Raw genomic sequence first — 15,027 nt, 5'->3', positions numbered from 1 at the left:
AGGTACCTGAGCTCTGATCACACAGAGGCACAAAAGTGGAGGTTTGTTAAAAAGGAAATGTCCTCAGTGTGAAACTATGAGAGCTATGTTTTATGAAATGGTTGTGAAGGAAATTAACAGAGAAATGAGAAGAGAGAGTATTCTCAGAAGGGGTAGGTGGTCAAACTGTTTCAAGATTTCCTACCCTGACAGTGATGGTAGGACAGTAGGATTATCTGTCGTTCATTGCCTGGGACGAAGTAGATACCATATAATCCGAATCAGTGAGTTCAGATATGGGAGTGACTTAAACCTAAAGGATATCGCTGGTGTAAGGATCTGTTTTCTTCTTGTCAACAAAATGCATGAAAAGACCAACCAAACCACGGCACAGAGGACTATGATATATCAGGCTCTGCATACACACATAATACCTCAACATTGCCAGACATATCCTTTAAACCTGTGATTACTCTATTTGCAAACTGTAGTCTTCTTCCATTTAAATAAAAACCATTGATTTGGGGGGATCCGTTCCAGCGCCAGTGGAGAGCGGTGAGGAGCACAGTGATGCGAAACACTTCTGGCCGGTTGCTTTCTGGACAATTTGCAGGGGGTTTGACCGCGTGTGCCGGCAACCCTGCCAGAGGGAGTTTAGAGGGTGCCGAGGCGTCAGAGGAGCAGCGCCTGTACAGGGAGCCGGCACGAATATTAAGTCAAATGAGACCTGATTTTTCTGATGGTGTGTAGTGCAAAGCACCGTGACGTGCAGTGACAGAGGCAACGTGCTCAGTAAGAGTTGGTTATTTGTCAATCATGATGCAAGAGCAACATGAGCTGTGTCTTATTGTCTGCACTGTTAGTTGGTTGGATGCCTTCACGAGCCCATATGAGTCTTTGGAATCTCAGCACAAATGCTTTTTGTCACCTATGTGATAGGTGTTTTAGACTTTTGTTACTTGCGCAAGCAAACCTATTAACCAGCTCACGGGTGATCAGTTGTTCACGGCTGCTGTTTTCAAAGTCTGACACCACGCCCTGACTTAATTATGACTCTGAACAGAAGGAGTGAGATTTTCGATGCAAAAATCGCCGCAGCTGGGCGCATAAGGGTTATAGGTCCCTTACTCACCACCGTGGGCTGTGTGTCACAGCCACTGTTGCAGCTCCGAATGCTGGCCGCATCGGCGAATGGGTCAAATAAGCATGACAGACTACAATAACAAACGTCATGTTGCTTTTAGAATAACAGCATGCACCTGTCCCCTTTCAGCTCATGCAGAATCGCTGACTCACCCCCCCCCCCCTTCACCCCGGACTAAAAGCACTTTAAACTGAAATACAAACTGCAAAACAATGTTTATTCAATCAAAAAAAGCTAGAGCTCCCTGCTGATTGCTTCCAATGACGTGCATTAAAATTTGCATGCGGCGTGTCTCCCTCGCTGTGTAAATACAGCACTGTCTGCACGTGTGTGTATTTCTTACCCTCGCCATAAGTTCGTCCCATCGTGTGTTGAACGCGTCTAGTTTTTGCTGTATAAGCTCATCCAGAACACCTCCGTCCATCAGCGTCTGGGCCAGCTCTCGAATCTGGTTCCTGTTGTCCTCCGGGTGACGCAACAGGACCTCTAGGCTCTGTGCAGATACACAAACAGTCCAAACATCATCGAAACACGCTGTCAGAGACTTATTTTTTGCGTTGCATTCCTTTTAGCTGGAGGCCCACATCACCAGCAGCCCATGAAACTCTCTCTTATTTGACCTGACCAGCTGAAAATTTCTGAAGCTCAAAATACCAGCATGCTAGCTTCTATCAAGTGAATTGATTGGAGCAAAACACAGAAAAAGATGTTAGTGATGTTGCGATAATGTCTTTTGCATGCAGACTAGTAATGTTCTATCCGGTGACTCGTGATGAGGATAAGAGTAGCTCATTGAAAATTATGCTGGATATGATTAGCCTTTGTTCATCTGACCTCGGTGCTTAACAGCTTTTCACATCCTCCGAAATCCCCGTAAAGGTCTGTTTGGCTGGTGTCATAAGGCCATTTGGCAAAGTAAAATACAGCTGAGTGGGCAGGTATTTGCATTTCTCTTCCTACTTAAATGAAAAAAATGAATCCTGGTCCGGAGGCTTTACGCTTTTTGCATTATTGAACCTCAGCAAATCCCTGGATGTAACATCTAGCAATATACAGCAGCAAAGTTTAAGCAAATTAATGATCTCGGGTTAACACATAAGCCTTTCGCATTATTTTCTCAGTAAGGCCGGTAAATCCCAGTTTCTCTAATTGCAAGAAGCAATGTAAATTCCCTTGGATTTACTATTTTAAATACTGTTTCGGTGTGAGGCCTGTTTGACATAACATCGTTATCATCTGAGAAGCCTTCTATACTGAATCTATCTTTACTGTCCCCAAATGCCACATAATCTCTTTCATATTTCTCCTCACCAGTTGAAAATCAGTTCCGTCTTTGGCTGTCATTTTTCTTTTTCGCACTTCTCTCATACTTCATCATTCATTGGTCATCAAACATTGTATATACTATCTGCTATCTATAGGCACTTTATTCTGATAACTTAGGAATTGACTATGTTCAGCGAATATTGTCCTTTCACAGTCGCTCTGGGTAAAAATGAGAAAAACACAATGTACAACAGCAATTTTCTATTTTGCACTTTTTTACATTATATTTCGTTGTCTAATATTTTTGGCTGTTTGTTTTCTATCCGCCGCCACTCTAGCCATGCTGGAACAGTGCAAGGGTTTCAACCGCACAGCATGGCAGGTAAAAGAGGTCGTTTCTCGTGATGACATGTTGGAAGTGTGCTGGTCACACACCACAGTAACGGCACAGCGAGACTGAAATTCGCCCCCCAGTCATCTCTGTGTGGAGCAGGGCGCCACACATCTGCTGCCAGACATAAACTGGCCTGCCTCCTTCGGCAGAGTGATACTGGCTGAACTTTCAGTTCACTCAGGAACTTTTGTTTGTTCACATTCTCTACTGTTACAATTTTGTTGACTACTTTTTGTTAGCCCGCTAGCCATGCTAGCTCATGTAGGTTATGCTAACGACCCTAACCATGCAATTTCCTCTCCCCCCTCCTGCATGTGTTGTAAATTTTGTGATCCAAATTTTGGCGTGACTGCAGCTGAGCTCAATCTGACTATTTTTGCATGTACCCTTCCTCCCCGCAGTACTTAACACTGATCCGCGATCAGATAGCGTCAAACATGTCCTTATCTTATATCATAAACTCATCTTTACCACCTCGTCCTCTTCAAATACACCTCTGGCCAACATCTGTCTGCTTCTTTAAATTCATTTGTGTTTGTATGCCCCATCCTCTGTCTGAATCTTTGTAATTTCAATCTAGTCGAGGTGTGCGCCCTCTGCTCCTCTCCATACTCACATCGAGCGCCTCCCGCAGCTCGTCTGCTCCTCCTTGCAGGTTTTCCGTCTCGTCCAGCTTCTGCTCCAGCTGGTCCAGGAAGGCATTCTCCTGCTCCAGATAGGAAAGCAACTCACACCAGCATGCCCACACCTCCTATAAAACACACACACACACATACACACAAATATACACCAAATCATCAGGAGGAAAAGAAAGGGACAAGACAGAGATTGAAAGGATTAGTAAATCAACACTGCCATCTCAACTTTCTTGTAATATTGATTTATATTCCTGTAGTCAGCATTGGTGCAGGCCATCACATCAGCATCTGTTCCACATCAACATGTTTGATGAGTGTGATTCCATCTGCAAATTAGTAACAGTTGCCTCTGTCTGGCTGGAGTGATTGCACAGGTTTCCTCCGTTTAAAATGAAGTTAAATGAAGAAATATATTAACCCCAGGGTAAGTTATCTGAGTAGATTTCACACGTTAAAAAGGCAGACACAAAAAAGTAACAGACATCAACAAGTGAACAGGCATTTGAAAGACAGCTTTCCAAAGCGCAAAAGGATCATTCTCACTTGCTTTCAGGTTCTGTCTCTTGCTCTGACGCGGCCAGAATAAATCTCTCGACAAATAAGCCACTCCTTCATGAAAAATATACAGCAGTTACGTAGGTTAGATAAGGAACCTCAGCACACCAGACAACAACTGAACGTCAAGCCTTTTCTCCACATTGCAGTGATTGGTATATAAACATCACAAAGAACGCATAACCGACAATATGCGTGGCCTTGATTGACGGAGGCATGCGCACACAAATTCACCAAATCACTCTCCAAAGTCACAAAACACCTTTCATGTTATTTGAGTTTCTGCAGTGTTAACCAAGGTAAATCTGAGATTTTTAAAAACCCTTTCAAAAGCGCATAGAATTTAATTTAATACCTTTTTCATGCTCATACTGATCAAAGAATGATGGAGAACCAGTAGGGACAATTACATGTACGTGGATTTATTGACAGTTATATCATATTTTCTCTACTTCCTATCTAGCTGTATATAACAATAATTCCTAGTAATACAATTAATTAGTAAAGTGACTTGGATCCAGGAAAGTGGCAGAAAATTGATGGATGGACCATTACATTTTTCTGACACTGGTCTTTGTGGTGGCGATTCAAACACTAGGTCATTGCATACATAACACTAAGTTACACAAACCACGACATGGTCTAGCATGACTGGGTTTATGGTTGTCATAATGTTACTCTCCGCCAATAGAACTGCATTTGTTGCCAGACACATCCCAATTGCTTTTTTTCTTGTATCAGCTCCTTAGACGAATTATACTGTATAATTCAAACATGCTCTCCAAAGCTACCACAGATGTAGGTGGGGACAACGGCCTTGGCCTTGACAAAACACGTTCACAATTACCTTGGACTTTCACACATGAACAGACGCCCTCCTAAACACTTCAAGCGCATCTGGTCTTTGCCTAACCATGCCAAGGGGATTCTGTTACCATTCACTCATTATCACAGAGAAGACGGAGACAATAGAAAGTTAAACATCATACCTCCAGAGTTTTACATTTCCCATCCAGGCGGCTACACAGGCGCTGGTAGTTGGCTGTCAGCACCTCCAGCTCCGAGCGCAAGGCATCATGGGCCGTGGGCGGGGCCTTGGCGATGAAACTGTTCACACTGTCGGTGAGGAGTTTGACCTTTAGCTCCTTGGAGTGGACCTCCTCCTGGGCCCTCTGATAGAGAGACAAAAGGAACAGCAGAGTTGAACGGGTGGCAGGAGACAGTGCGCTGTGAGGCGGCCCGCCGCTGTCAACTGTCGTGCACGAGATAACCACCCCCTGCCTCCTGCAAGGATCTCTCAACTCAAAATGAAAACGCTAAAAAAAAGAAAAAATCAACAAACGCCAAGCTATTTAACACAGGTTATCTGCTGGAGTCATCGGCGTTAGCTTCCCAGACACCCGGCGGACACTCCAGGGAGTCACAGCCCTCGGCCAAGAAGTAGTTCCATTGTTTAACTCCCTCCCTTTTCCCCATTTTTGTTTGTGTGAAGATTAAACAAACACGATGTTGAATATTAAAGTGTGACTTTTACAAGTGCAAAGGCGTATTAGCAGTAAAACGTGCTAAATTATCATGAATTTAATATGTAACCTTAACAGTAAATATTAACTATAACCATCAGGTAAATTTACCCTAAGAAGAGGAAATAAGAAGTAACAGGAGGAAAAGTCTAAAGTCTTAACAAAGTGGAAGAAGTCACGTAAAGCAGCAAATACCTAATGCCCTATTCTTATGCACAATACTGTACTGTACTTAAGTAAATTTACATTGTTACAGTAGTTTTTCCACCTCACTGCAGCTATTGTACGTGTTACAGAGACAAATCAGTCACTGTGCCAAGAACCTTTTAATACACAGCTGCCACTTATAATCACAAATCTCACAGCTAGAGTTCAGCCATTATTGGAGGTTCACTGGTCAATTACCTTTATGTAAATATAGCAACCTCGAGCAGGGACGTGGGAAGTAGGTCCACTTTCAGTATTTGTTGCAGTAAAGAGGTTTTACTTTGTATATATTCCTTAATTATCTATATTTATTAGACTATTTATAATATCTTTTGATTATAAAATAGATCTACTGTCTAAAGGTCTCTGTAAAGTTTGGAGGCTTGGCATAAGGACAGGGCATTAAGCAGGTTTTTGGCAGTTCTGCCCAATGCAACTCTGTATAATTCTTAGTTTTAACAGTGCAGAGTCTGGACTATACTGCAGATTGGAGTCTCTGCCGGTCTCTTGAGTAACAAACAGAGCGGCAGCCGTCTCAAATGAACGGGTTCAACGCAGGTTGATGAGCACTGGTAGATCCTCGCAGCCCTCCATTATCATAAACTACCAGAAACTGCTCACGGGCAACGTCTTTGGCCCGCGTGGACTTGCCGTCTCACTCGCTCATCCTCTCACTGCGGCTTTCGCGCTTGACGTCACTGTTGTTGCCTGAGTAAAATGCATCAAAATTAAAGTATGATGGTGTTGAAGTTCATTGTCTGTAACACGTTCTCATATTGGTGTAAAACATTGTCAGTAACTGTTAGATATACATTATCCTGGCGCCAGGACAACTCTGACTGACTTCCTGCATCCTCGACCTCTAGCCTCTGCTGTAAAGCACTGAACTGTGACTGTGTAGCTCAGCTCAGCTAAATTTAGCCAGCACTTAAGTTTTGGCTTTGTTTGTCTGTTTGGCTTTTAATGTTAGATGTGAAAGTGATAAAATGACAATGGACTAAGATCTAAGACTTTCTATCGTCAGCCCAAAATGGCTGAGGCTGTGCTTTCTTAACAATAAAACTGGACTTTTATGAAAGAACTTTAAGTTTAGTTGATTTAGTTTGTCTGCATTAACTCGTCTTGTTATATTAATAAATGTCTTAAAAGCCAGCTCAACGGCAGAAAGAAAAGAGAGACAGATGGCAAGAGATAAAAAGCAAGAGAGGGAAGGTAGCGAGGAAGAAGGAGAGGAGGAGAGAGAGAGAGAGAGCTTAATGGAAGCAGCGATGGATGCATGAACAAATGAATCAATGTATGTCTAGCTGACAAAGGCACAGAGTGTGAAGAGACGGAGTGAACAAGTAAGCCCACAAATCAATGAAGGAGGGAGTGTAGCTAATACTTACCAGCAAGGGAGAGAGGGAGGGAGAAGGAGACAGAGGGATTAAGAGAATAAATGAGTGAACAGATTCACGAATGGAGTTTCCTTTAAGCGCGAGGAGTAGAGGAGAGGAAGAGGCAGAGGGGGAGATTAGCAAGAGCAAGCAGAGTGAAATCAATTTTTAATTTTCAACTTGACTCTTAAGTAAACTTTTTCAGGAGGAGGGTTGAATGGAAGGGGACTGCTACTGCCAAAGGCTTTTAGGTATATCACAAAGCAAATAGTTCCATAAATTTACATCACAAATACATTGCATTAAAGTTATGAAAGCTAGAAAAGCACGGTGGTGAATAGGAGGATCAATGCAATTTGATATAAAATCGAGGAATGGAGGAAATGAGAGTGGAGAGGGGGTTTAGAAAAAGAGACACAAAGCTGTGAGAAGATAAAGAGAGAGGGAAACAAAGAAAATGAGCTGGTTTTTGAGATCAACAGTGAAAAGAGAGGTAGGCAGACAGGGGCATTATCGACCTGGAATTACCCAGGATCAAACTAGTGACAGAGAAAAGCGGGAGAACAGTGGCAGCAGCTGCACAAAGTTGGTCAGCCCTGGGCCTTGACTGTGAATGACTCTGGAAAAAGAGACATGATTTTTCCGAAAAAGCCTCGTTCTAAGCAGGTTTTTTTTTTTTTACTGAGATGCATTGAGATTGAACAGTCACTGTGCCGCAAATACAGTACGTAGCACAAAAACAAAATCTGTGTAATTTAACTATCAGCAAACAGCTGGAGTTAAAAGAGTGTCAGAGTTGTTTTCTGTAAAACGACTGAGAGTGTCACCATGATGACGCCACCACACCCACCACAGGTATCAGATTAAACAAATAACTAAAAACAGATAACGACACATTCTGACCAGTCACCAGAAAAGTAACAGGACTAGCTAATCCGAGAGCTGTGCAGGAGAACTGACCCAATCAGCCCTGCTGGGTAAATAGCGGTCGATGCCAGGCTACTGTAGAAGAACGTCTCTCGCTTTCTTTCAGCTTTGTCAGTCCTTCATGCTGTACATTACATTCTAAAACTGGTCAATACCTGCTAAAGTGTAGGTGCAAGTAAGCAGCAGATGTTAATGTACACAATGCAAAACATTCCCACTGTGCAGATGGAGCATTGAAAGGCACTTTAAAGGACTTGGAGCCCCTCCTTGTTGCTGAAATGCACAGGGTCAATAAGAATAGTTCTACATGTTGGGAGAACTTTCGATTAACTGTCTTGCATAGAGTTGTACGAGATGATCAATACTACTCTCTTTAGTGTCTCCAGGGGGAGCTGTGTGAGGTCTAATAAATGCCCTCAAGTGATGTCACCTGAGTCAGCGTCGGTTGGGGCTGAAAAGTACAAGTTTGAAAAGTAAAAAGGTCTGAGGGTGGTGAACTGAGCTTCCCAGACCCCTGCCTGAGGCCCTCGGCTCGGGGCCCCATCGGCCTTCGATACTCGCATGAACGCACCGGAATCTCCTTCCGTGTCTGCACTTCCTGCATATGTGAATGCGCTTTGTCATATTTCCAACCAGCTATCGCTAGTTCACTCATTCAGTGGCTGCGGTATTAGCTGTTCATTTAGCAGCGCTTGGTTCAAAGATGGAGATCTGCTGGAAGATTTGGTAAATGGGACACATCATTTGTCGCCATAAATTTGGCAATTTCTAATTTTAATTCTAATGCGTATGCCTTTACTTGCTCATTTTTGGGATCCCACAGATCCTACTGCTGTGTACATTTAAAAATAAATAAAAATAAAATAATTTTTTTCCTTTTCGTCTGACCTTAAGACTATTGAAGCAATAATGCTTCACTTTGCTACAAGCTGGACTTGCACAATGCCTCTTTTTCGGGGTCAGTTAGACGCCAGAGAGAACTTACTCACTTTTGACCCTCTTATGGACAAAATGTCATAAATCTCCAAAAAGATAAATCCAAATAAACGTATTTGGGATTACTCTCAGCACCGAGCATGCATGATGAAATCCACTGTAACCAGGTTTTAAAGCTGGAATCTCTGAGACTCCAAACACAGGTAATTCCTCATTACTTCAGACTTCTCAAACATGTCACACGCACCTTGAGCTCCTCAACAGCCTTGCGTAGCTCTTCGGGGGTCTTGTATGTGAAATCTCTCTCCAGGTAGTCTTCCTCCGCCTGGTTGATCCACTCCTGCATCTCCTGCATCTCCTTCCTCAGAGCCATGGTCTTATCGAGGCCACCTTTCAGAGCGGACTTCTTAGCGTAGGCCTAGACAGGGGGGAAAAACACATACAGATGCAAAACCCTCGATGTTATACAGACACATGAAGGCAGGAAAACACACACTCTGGGTTAAGACACACCTGTTTACAGACGTTCTCCCACTGGGCATTGAGTTCGTCCAATTCTCTCTGGATGTGGACGGCAAACGGCGGCTCGGCATCTTTCTTCAGGTACAGACCCACCTCATTGATGCCATTTACGCTGGGCTGGATGGTGTGAATGTCATTCACCAGAGCCTGGTCAACCAGAGTGCAGGACGGATTTTACTCAGGTAGGATTATGACTGTACACATTTCAGAGTGGATCATTTTGGTCTTAATGAGTAACTCTTCATTCAGCGTTTTTTAATTTACAGAACTATTTCCTTACAAGTAGCCATGAAAAAGGTGTCTATCTGCTCATTTTCCTTTCTCTGTTTCCTTGAGCGATTTTCTTATATTTGGGTTGAAATAAAATGTCAGTAATCTGTTGGTAAGAAATACAATGTATGATGCAACCTGAGTTTAAACTAGGCCTTCGAAAGTGATAGTTTAAAGTAATGTCAGGATGCGAGGTTTCCTCACTGTGCACTGCTCTAACTGTTTCTCCAGAGCTTCAGAGTCTCCCAGCGCCGGCCATTCCTCGTTCAGGAAGATATCCACATCCGCCATCCACTTCTTTAAAGTCTTTACATCATTCTGGAGCAGAGAGACAAAAGAGAGGCAGACAAAATGCATGGAGAAAATTAGGGCTTTCCCCTAAAAGTCAATGAGTCGCTGCATCGGCAGCTGCTGCTGCTGTTCTTTTAGCCTCAGAGTACACAGAGCAGTGCAGGAGCAGTGTGGCCGAGTCTTGCCTCAAGACGACTGAACCCCGAAACTAACTGCCATGGAAGTAGAGACAGGTGCTGGAAACAGAGGACAGCATGAGGCAGGGCAGGGCAACTCCTCTCTGTCGGCTGCTCCGATATTCTCATCTCCGTTCTCAGCTCAGAGACATTCCATCGTGCGGCAGGATTTCAAAACTCAGCTATGCCCAAGACACCACTTTTTACTTTCTCTGACTGAATGGAAACCTGATGTGTTCACACCCCAGACGAAGAACAAAGACACCAAAACTTGAGTTTTTAAGGCGAAACATGAGAGTCATGTACAAGAGTGCGGTCTGAGTGGCTGAACTGAGCGAGTGATGTAGTTCTCCTATTTGTAGATAACATGTAATGAAGGAAAGACATCTAATAATGTTGAGTGTGTATGAAAACTAAAAATGTAGGAAAGAAAAAGCACGAACCAACAAAGCCCAAGCACCTGAACAATTAATATACAGAAGATGACAGCGCAAGTGAAAATGTTATACACTATATACTGTTTTAAGTATTTGGGAGCAGCAGGCCTGTTGTTGTGAGCACTGTGCACACACACAGAAAGAAAAACCCTTTTTACAACAGACTCAAGGGCTTTTTATCAGTGTCATTTATCTTTAATTATTTAATCTCAAGGCCCTAACTGGAAGGACATGTACAGGATTTGCGCCCCCTAGTGACTTGCCGCTGTGGCTGTTAGTCTGGGCCTCTGTATGCACTTAGTCGCGCCGACTTTTCCCTCTGCGGCCAGGATGAGTGCTGAACTGGGCTAAATGGGCCAGTTCCCGCATACAATGAGCCAAGGAGGAGAGAATGAATCAGCAAGCCTGTAAATTAAGCCTAATTTAGTGCAAAGAGACGCATTTTTCTAGTCCAATGAGTTTTCCGATAGAAAGCATTTGCTCAAATTGCGAGAGGGCTCATTTTTCAAGCTGAGACATATGAAGATTTAACTGAGAATCGGGAAAACAAATAGAAAACTCCAGGTCAGTCAGGGAAAATGAATCAGCCTTGTATTTTAATGAAGCAGGGGAAGTTATTACACAGACCAAGGGAAATAATCCGGATTTACCTATTTCTAAGGGAAGATGTGTTTGCTTTAGTTGTGATGCAAGGCTTTATGATAAATGCTGATTGATATCAGGTCCTGTGTAATGTTACAATGGTTTTCAGTGAGATGTCAGTCATAATTAGGTTTGATGCATGGAGCAGCAGAGTTCTGGCTCGGGATGGAAAACACGGCATTTGTTTTATTCTCTGATCGGTGACTCACACACTACGTTTTTGTTGCTGAGTCTCATTTACTCTTGCCTTGCCCTGCCTATAAAATCCCTCGCATCCATCTCACCTCAAACTGCATCAGTTTGGCCATGAGCTCCTGGATCCTCTGGGCGTCGTCTGTCAGCGTGGTGCCGAGTCGTTTCCAACGTGCCATGATGGCGTCCATCTCTGTGCGATACCTACGGCAGCACAGAGGATCATGGAGACTTACTTGGCTTGTGACCTGAGTTGTTTCTTTGCTGTTGCAGACTTCCTGTTCAGACCACTTCTTGTGCATTTATCGAAGTGATTCTGAGCCTTAAATAAGAGCCAATCAGTTGTAACAATGGCCTTATGAACAGGCATTGCGTGTGCAGGTCTGTGCTGCGTTTTGCTAGAATGTAGCAGAACTACATATATTTTTAATTGCATTTTCAAACTCAGTCAGAAATCCCTAAGTTTCTGTGATACTGAGCCGTTATTAGCAATGAGATCTATGCTTCTCACATGGCTGTGGGCTGTAGCGGTCTTTCCTGAATCTGTGTGAGTTTGCGGTTGTTGGTAGCTTGCACTGATGTAGTTTGATGCAATGCTTCTTTTTTTACTAAGCTTTAAGCCCCAGTTGAACATCTGCTATTGTAGTTTTTTTTTTGCTGAATAAAACTAAAGGCCAGCACAGGGGTTAGCACTGTCTTCTCACAGTAACAAGTAACTGGAGGGTAAGAATACACGGACAGGTATTTTTTGAGTAGCTCCGTGTCCAAGAGAAAATCTTGACCCTTAGGCTGGGCCAGGCGGGAACCGCTGTGAATGATCAGTCCTAGAATCTGCATCAAAATCCCATCTTCTTTAATTGTCTCCTTCAGTGGATAACATCACTCAATTATTTGCCATGTCTTACTTCTGGCCGATGTCTGGCGGAGCCTTCTGGAAGACCTGCTCCACAGCTGAGGTCAGGTAGTCCACCTCCCCCTGGTGTTCAGCCAGAGCCACCTGGAGGGCCTTGAGGAGGGGCAGAAGAGAGAGACAGAATCAGAGAGAGACTGGAACACTTGAATAGAACAGAGCCATCATTAGTTATTACTGTGCTTCTCCTACTATAACAGTCAAGCAGGAAAAGTGTTGCAGTGTAAAAGGACTAATGCAAACTCGTGCCCATCTTTTCTGTGCTCATCTACGAAGTGAGATGAGGAGAATAGAACACTATGCTCAAAGCTACTATCTGTATCTGTTTATCTCGCAGAAACATCTGTAATCACATTTATACCAGAAGATGTTAGAAATCATCCAGAAGGCTTCATTTTCTGTGTTAAATTGTTTGCTACTGAAATGTAAACTCCTCATATACTGTATGTCTGAGTGTGGCCGCTCACAAAATACACAAAATATCATGATATTGGAACCTAAATAATTCAAGTAATGAGATCAAATCAAAGCATTCTACGTACATAACATAATTAAAATCAAACTATGAAATAATATAGAAAATCCCTAATGAAGTTAATCCATGCTCTTTTTACAGCATGTTAACCTTATCAAGGAATATTCATATCATGGAAAGAGCAGCCTCATGCTCGACAAATCAATCATCATGCTGGCATTTGCTTGACACATTTATCAACAGGCCTCTGTAGAAGCACAGCAGTAGAAAACACGCCCCACGTCTTCCTGTGATTTATCGGACAAGCATCTATCATGTGTGCTCCTACTGCGCCGAAATTCTTTGTCTGGAAAATAAAATCGTCTTAATCACATGTCTGCTACATCCCACAGTGGGGCGACATGGGAGAGGGAGGGATGACAAGCACGAAAGGTTATGAGCTGACACAAGACTTGGCTGCCACTGTTAACATTTTGTGGTGGAACACTGTTTGAGTTTGCTTACCCTGTCGTGCAGGATGAATTACAAGTGGATAGGTGAGGGAATTCCTGGCGACCTTTAGGTGGGCAGCGGTGGGAGATTTCGGGGAAGAAAGCCTTTCTCACACCGAGATGGCTCAGAAGCTGAGCTTAGCTTAATTCAAACATGGCCCCCGGGCAGGACATCCTGCAGTTACTATGGCTTACCCCTCGATCCTTCTGCTGCCACAGTGGTTCCCAAGCAGGGAGGTATTAGGGACTGTTTTCGCTCTAAGGTTGGGGCTTTTTTTTGTCAGCTCTACTGGAGAGCGGGGATTCACAGACGCCTGACACTTTCAGCAACTGACCCAAATTCATTCATTCCCTGTTTTCACCTGGAGATGAGTGAGCTACTTTATTGGAGCAAAGATTCAACAAAAAGGTGAAAAGGTCATACATCGTATGCAAAATAATGCAAAACAGCTGAATAATCGCTGTGACCTGTTTGAACCAGAGTCGTCCTCCTATGGGTAATTTGATGATACATAATATATACTGTACAATTAGATGAGATTGTCTATTGCTTATTATTTAAGTAAATGAAGTAAATAACAAAATTTAGTTTGTCATTGCCTTTCAGAATAACCCATACAATCAGCCTTTTTTCTGATCTGGCGCCCTCATCAACAGGGCAGTGTCATTTGACAGCACCTTCTAAAACTGTTACAAAAGGCTTCAACAAATACGTTTGATGTGAGCATTTTCAGATCTGTCACCCCCATGGTTAATGGATGCTTAGGCGTAGGCACAAAAACTGAGGGACAGTTCATGGTTTGGGTTAAAAAGCTACTTGGTAAGCATTAGGGAAACGACCTCCTGTGGTATCCCTGGGATTGCTGACCCCCCCTTCATCAGCAGCACATACTACATGCTGTCAAAATGACCATACAGTATGATCTTCTCAACTGTCATTCCCCCGCCGTTCACCAGATGCCCTCTGACTTTCCCTCCTGGGACAGGTGACTGGCAGCCCTCCCCGCCCACTCACACACACCTCTTCCCAGTTTCCAGCCAGTGTTTAAACAGGCAGGTTTAAATAATAAACCTAAGAGCTCAAATATTTTTCCAACCTGGACATCAACCAATTTCTCTGTTGCATATGCAGAAATACTCCCACTGTAGGTTGTGGCACAGGAAAGCACCGCTACACATAGCAGACTGACAAAACTCAGTAGAGTTGACTGAAGAAAGGATTGGAATTTGATTTGCTATATTTTAGCCAGTGCTGATTGGAATAACTTCTACATTGTTCGTAGATGGACAGAAAATTAATAGTCGTTCAAACATTCATGGGTTCCAGCTTTTTAATTGTGAGGATTTTTTTGTATTTTACATCATTGTAAACTGAATATCTTTGGGGTTTGGATTGTTGTTCGGGCAAAACAAGACATTAGAGGTCATCTTTGGCTTTAATTAAGGCTTGCATTTCTCGTTTTCTTCAGATACTTTATAAACCAGTATCTGATGATCGAGAAAATAAGTGGCATATTAACGAATAATGAGTGTAATCATTGACTGCAGCCCCCAATCCTTTCCCTATGTAGCCTGTCCCCACTTCCCTCTCACTACTGCAAATCCACAAGTCAATCATGAGATGTAATTACGCTCAAACTTGAGACCATCTTGTGATGGGATCGCAGCAGCCGCCA

General features: G+C 43.2%; 1 protein-coding gene across 1 annotated transcript in view; it reads right to left on the bottom strand.

Moving 5' to 3' along the window:
- dmd (dystrophin) overlaps window positions 1-15,027 on the bottom strand; it is a 334,110-nt gene that overhangs the window by 121,095 nt on the left and 197,988 nt on the right. The window contains exons 26-33 of the mRNA XM_040141867.1: window positions 12,381-12,481; window positions 11,568-11,679; window positions 9,942-10,055; window positions 9,459-9,614; window positions 9,193-9,363; window positions 4,966-5,148; window positions 3,400-3,534; window positions 1,467-1,616 (exon numbers count right to left, since the gene is read on the bottom strand). Of these exons, the coding sequence (XP_039997801.1) occupies window positions 1,467-1,616; window positions 3,400-3,534; window positions 4,966-5,148; window positions 9,193-9,363; window positions 9,459-9,614; window positions 9,942-10,055; window positions 11,568-11,679; window positions 12,381-12,481 (1,122 nt within the window). The remainder of the gene's footprint in view (window positions 1-1,466; window positions 1,617-3,399; window positions 3,535-4,965; window positions 5,149-9,192; window positions 9,364-9,458; window positions 9,615-9,941; window positions 10,056-11,567; window positions 11,680-12,380; window positions 12,482-15,027) is intronic.

This window comes from Xiphias gladius, chromosome 13 (genome assembly GCF_016859285.1).
Source record: "Xiphias gladius isolate SHS-SW01 ecotype Sanya breed wild chromosome 13, ASM1685928v1, whole genome shotgun sequence".
Classification (NCBI taxonomy): domain Eukaryota; kingdom Metazoa; phylum Chordata; class Actinopteri; order Istiophoriformes; family Xiphiidae; genus Xiphias; species Xiphias gladius.
This window is presented reverse-complemented; position numbering and strand designations above follow the sequence as displayed.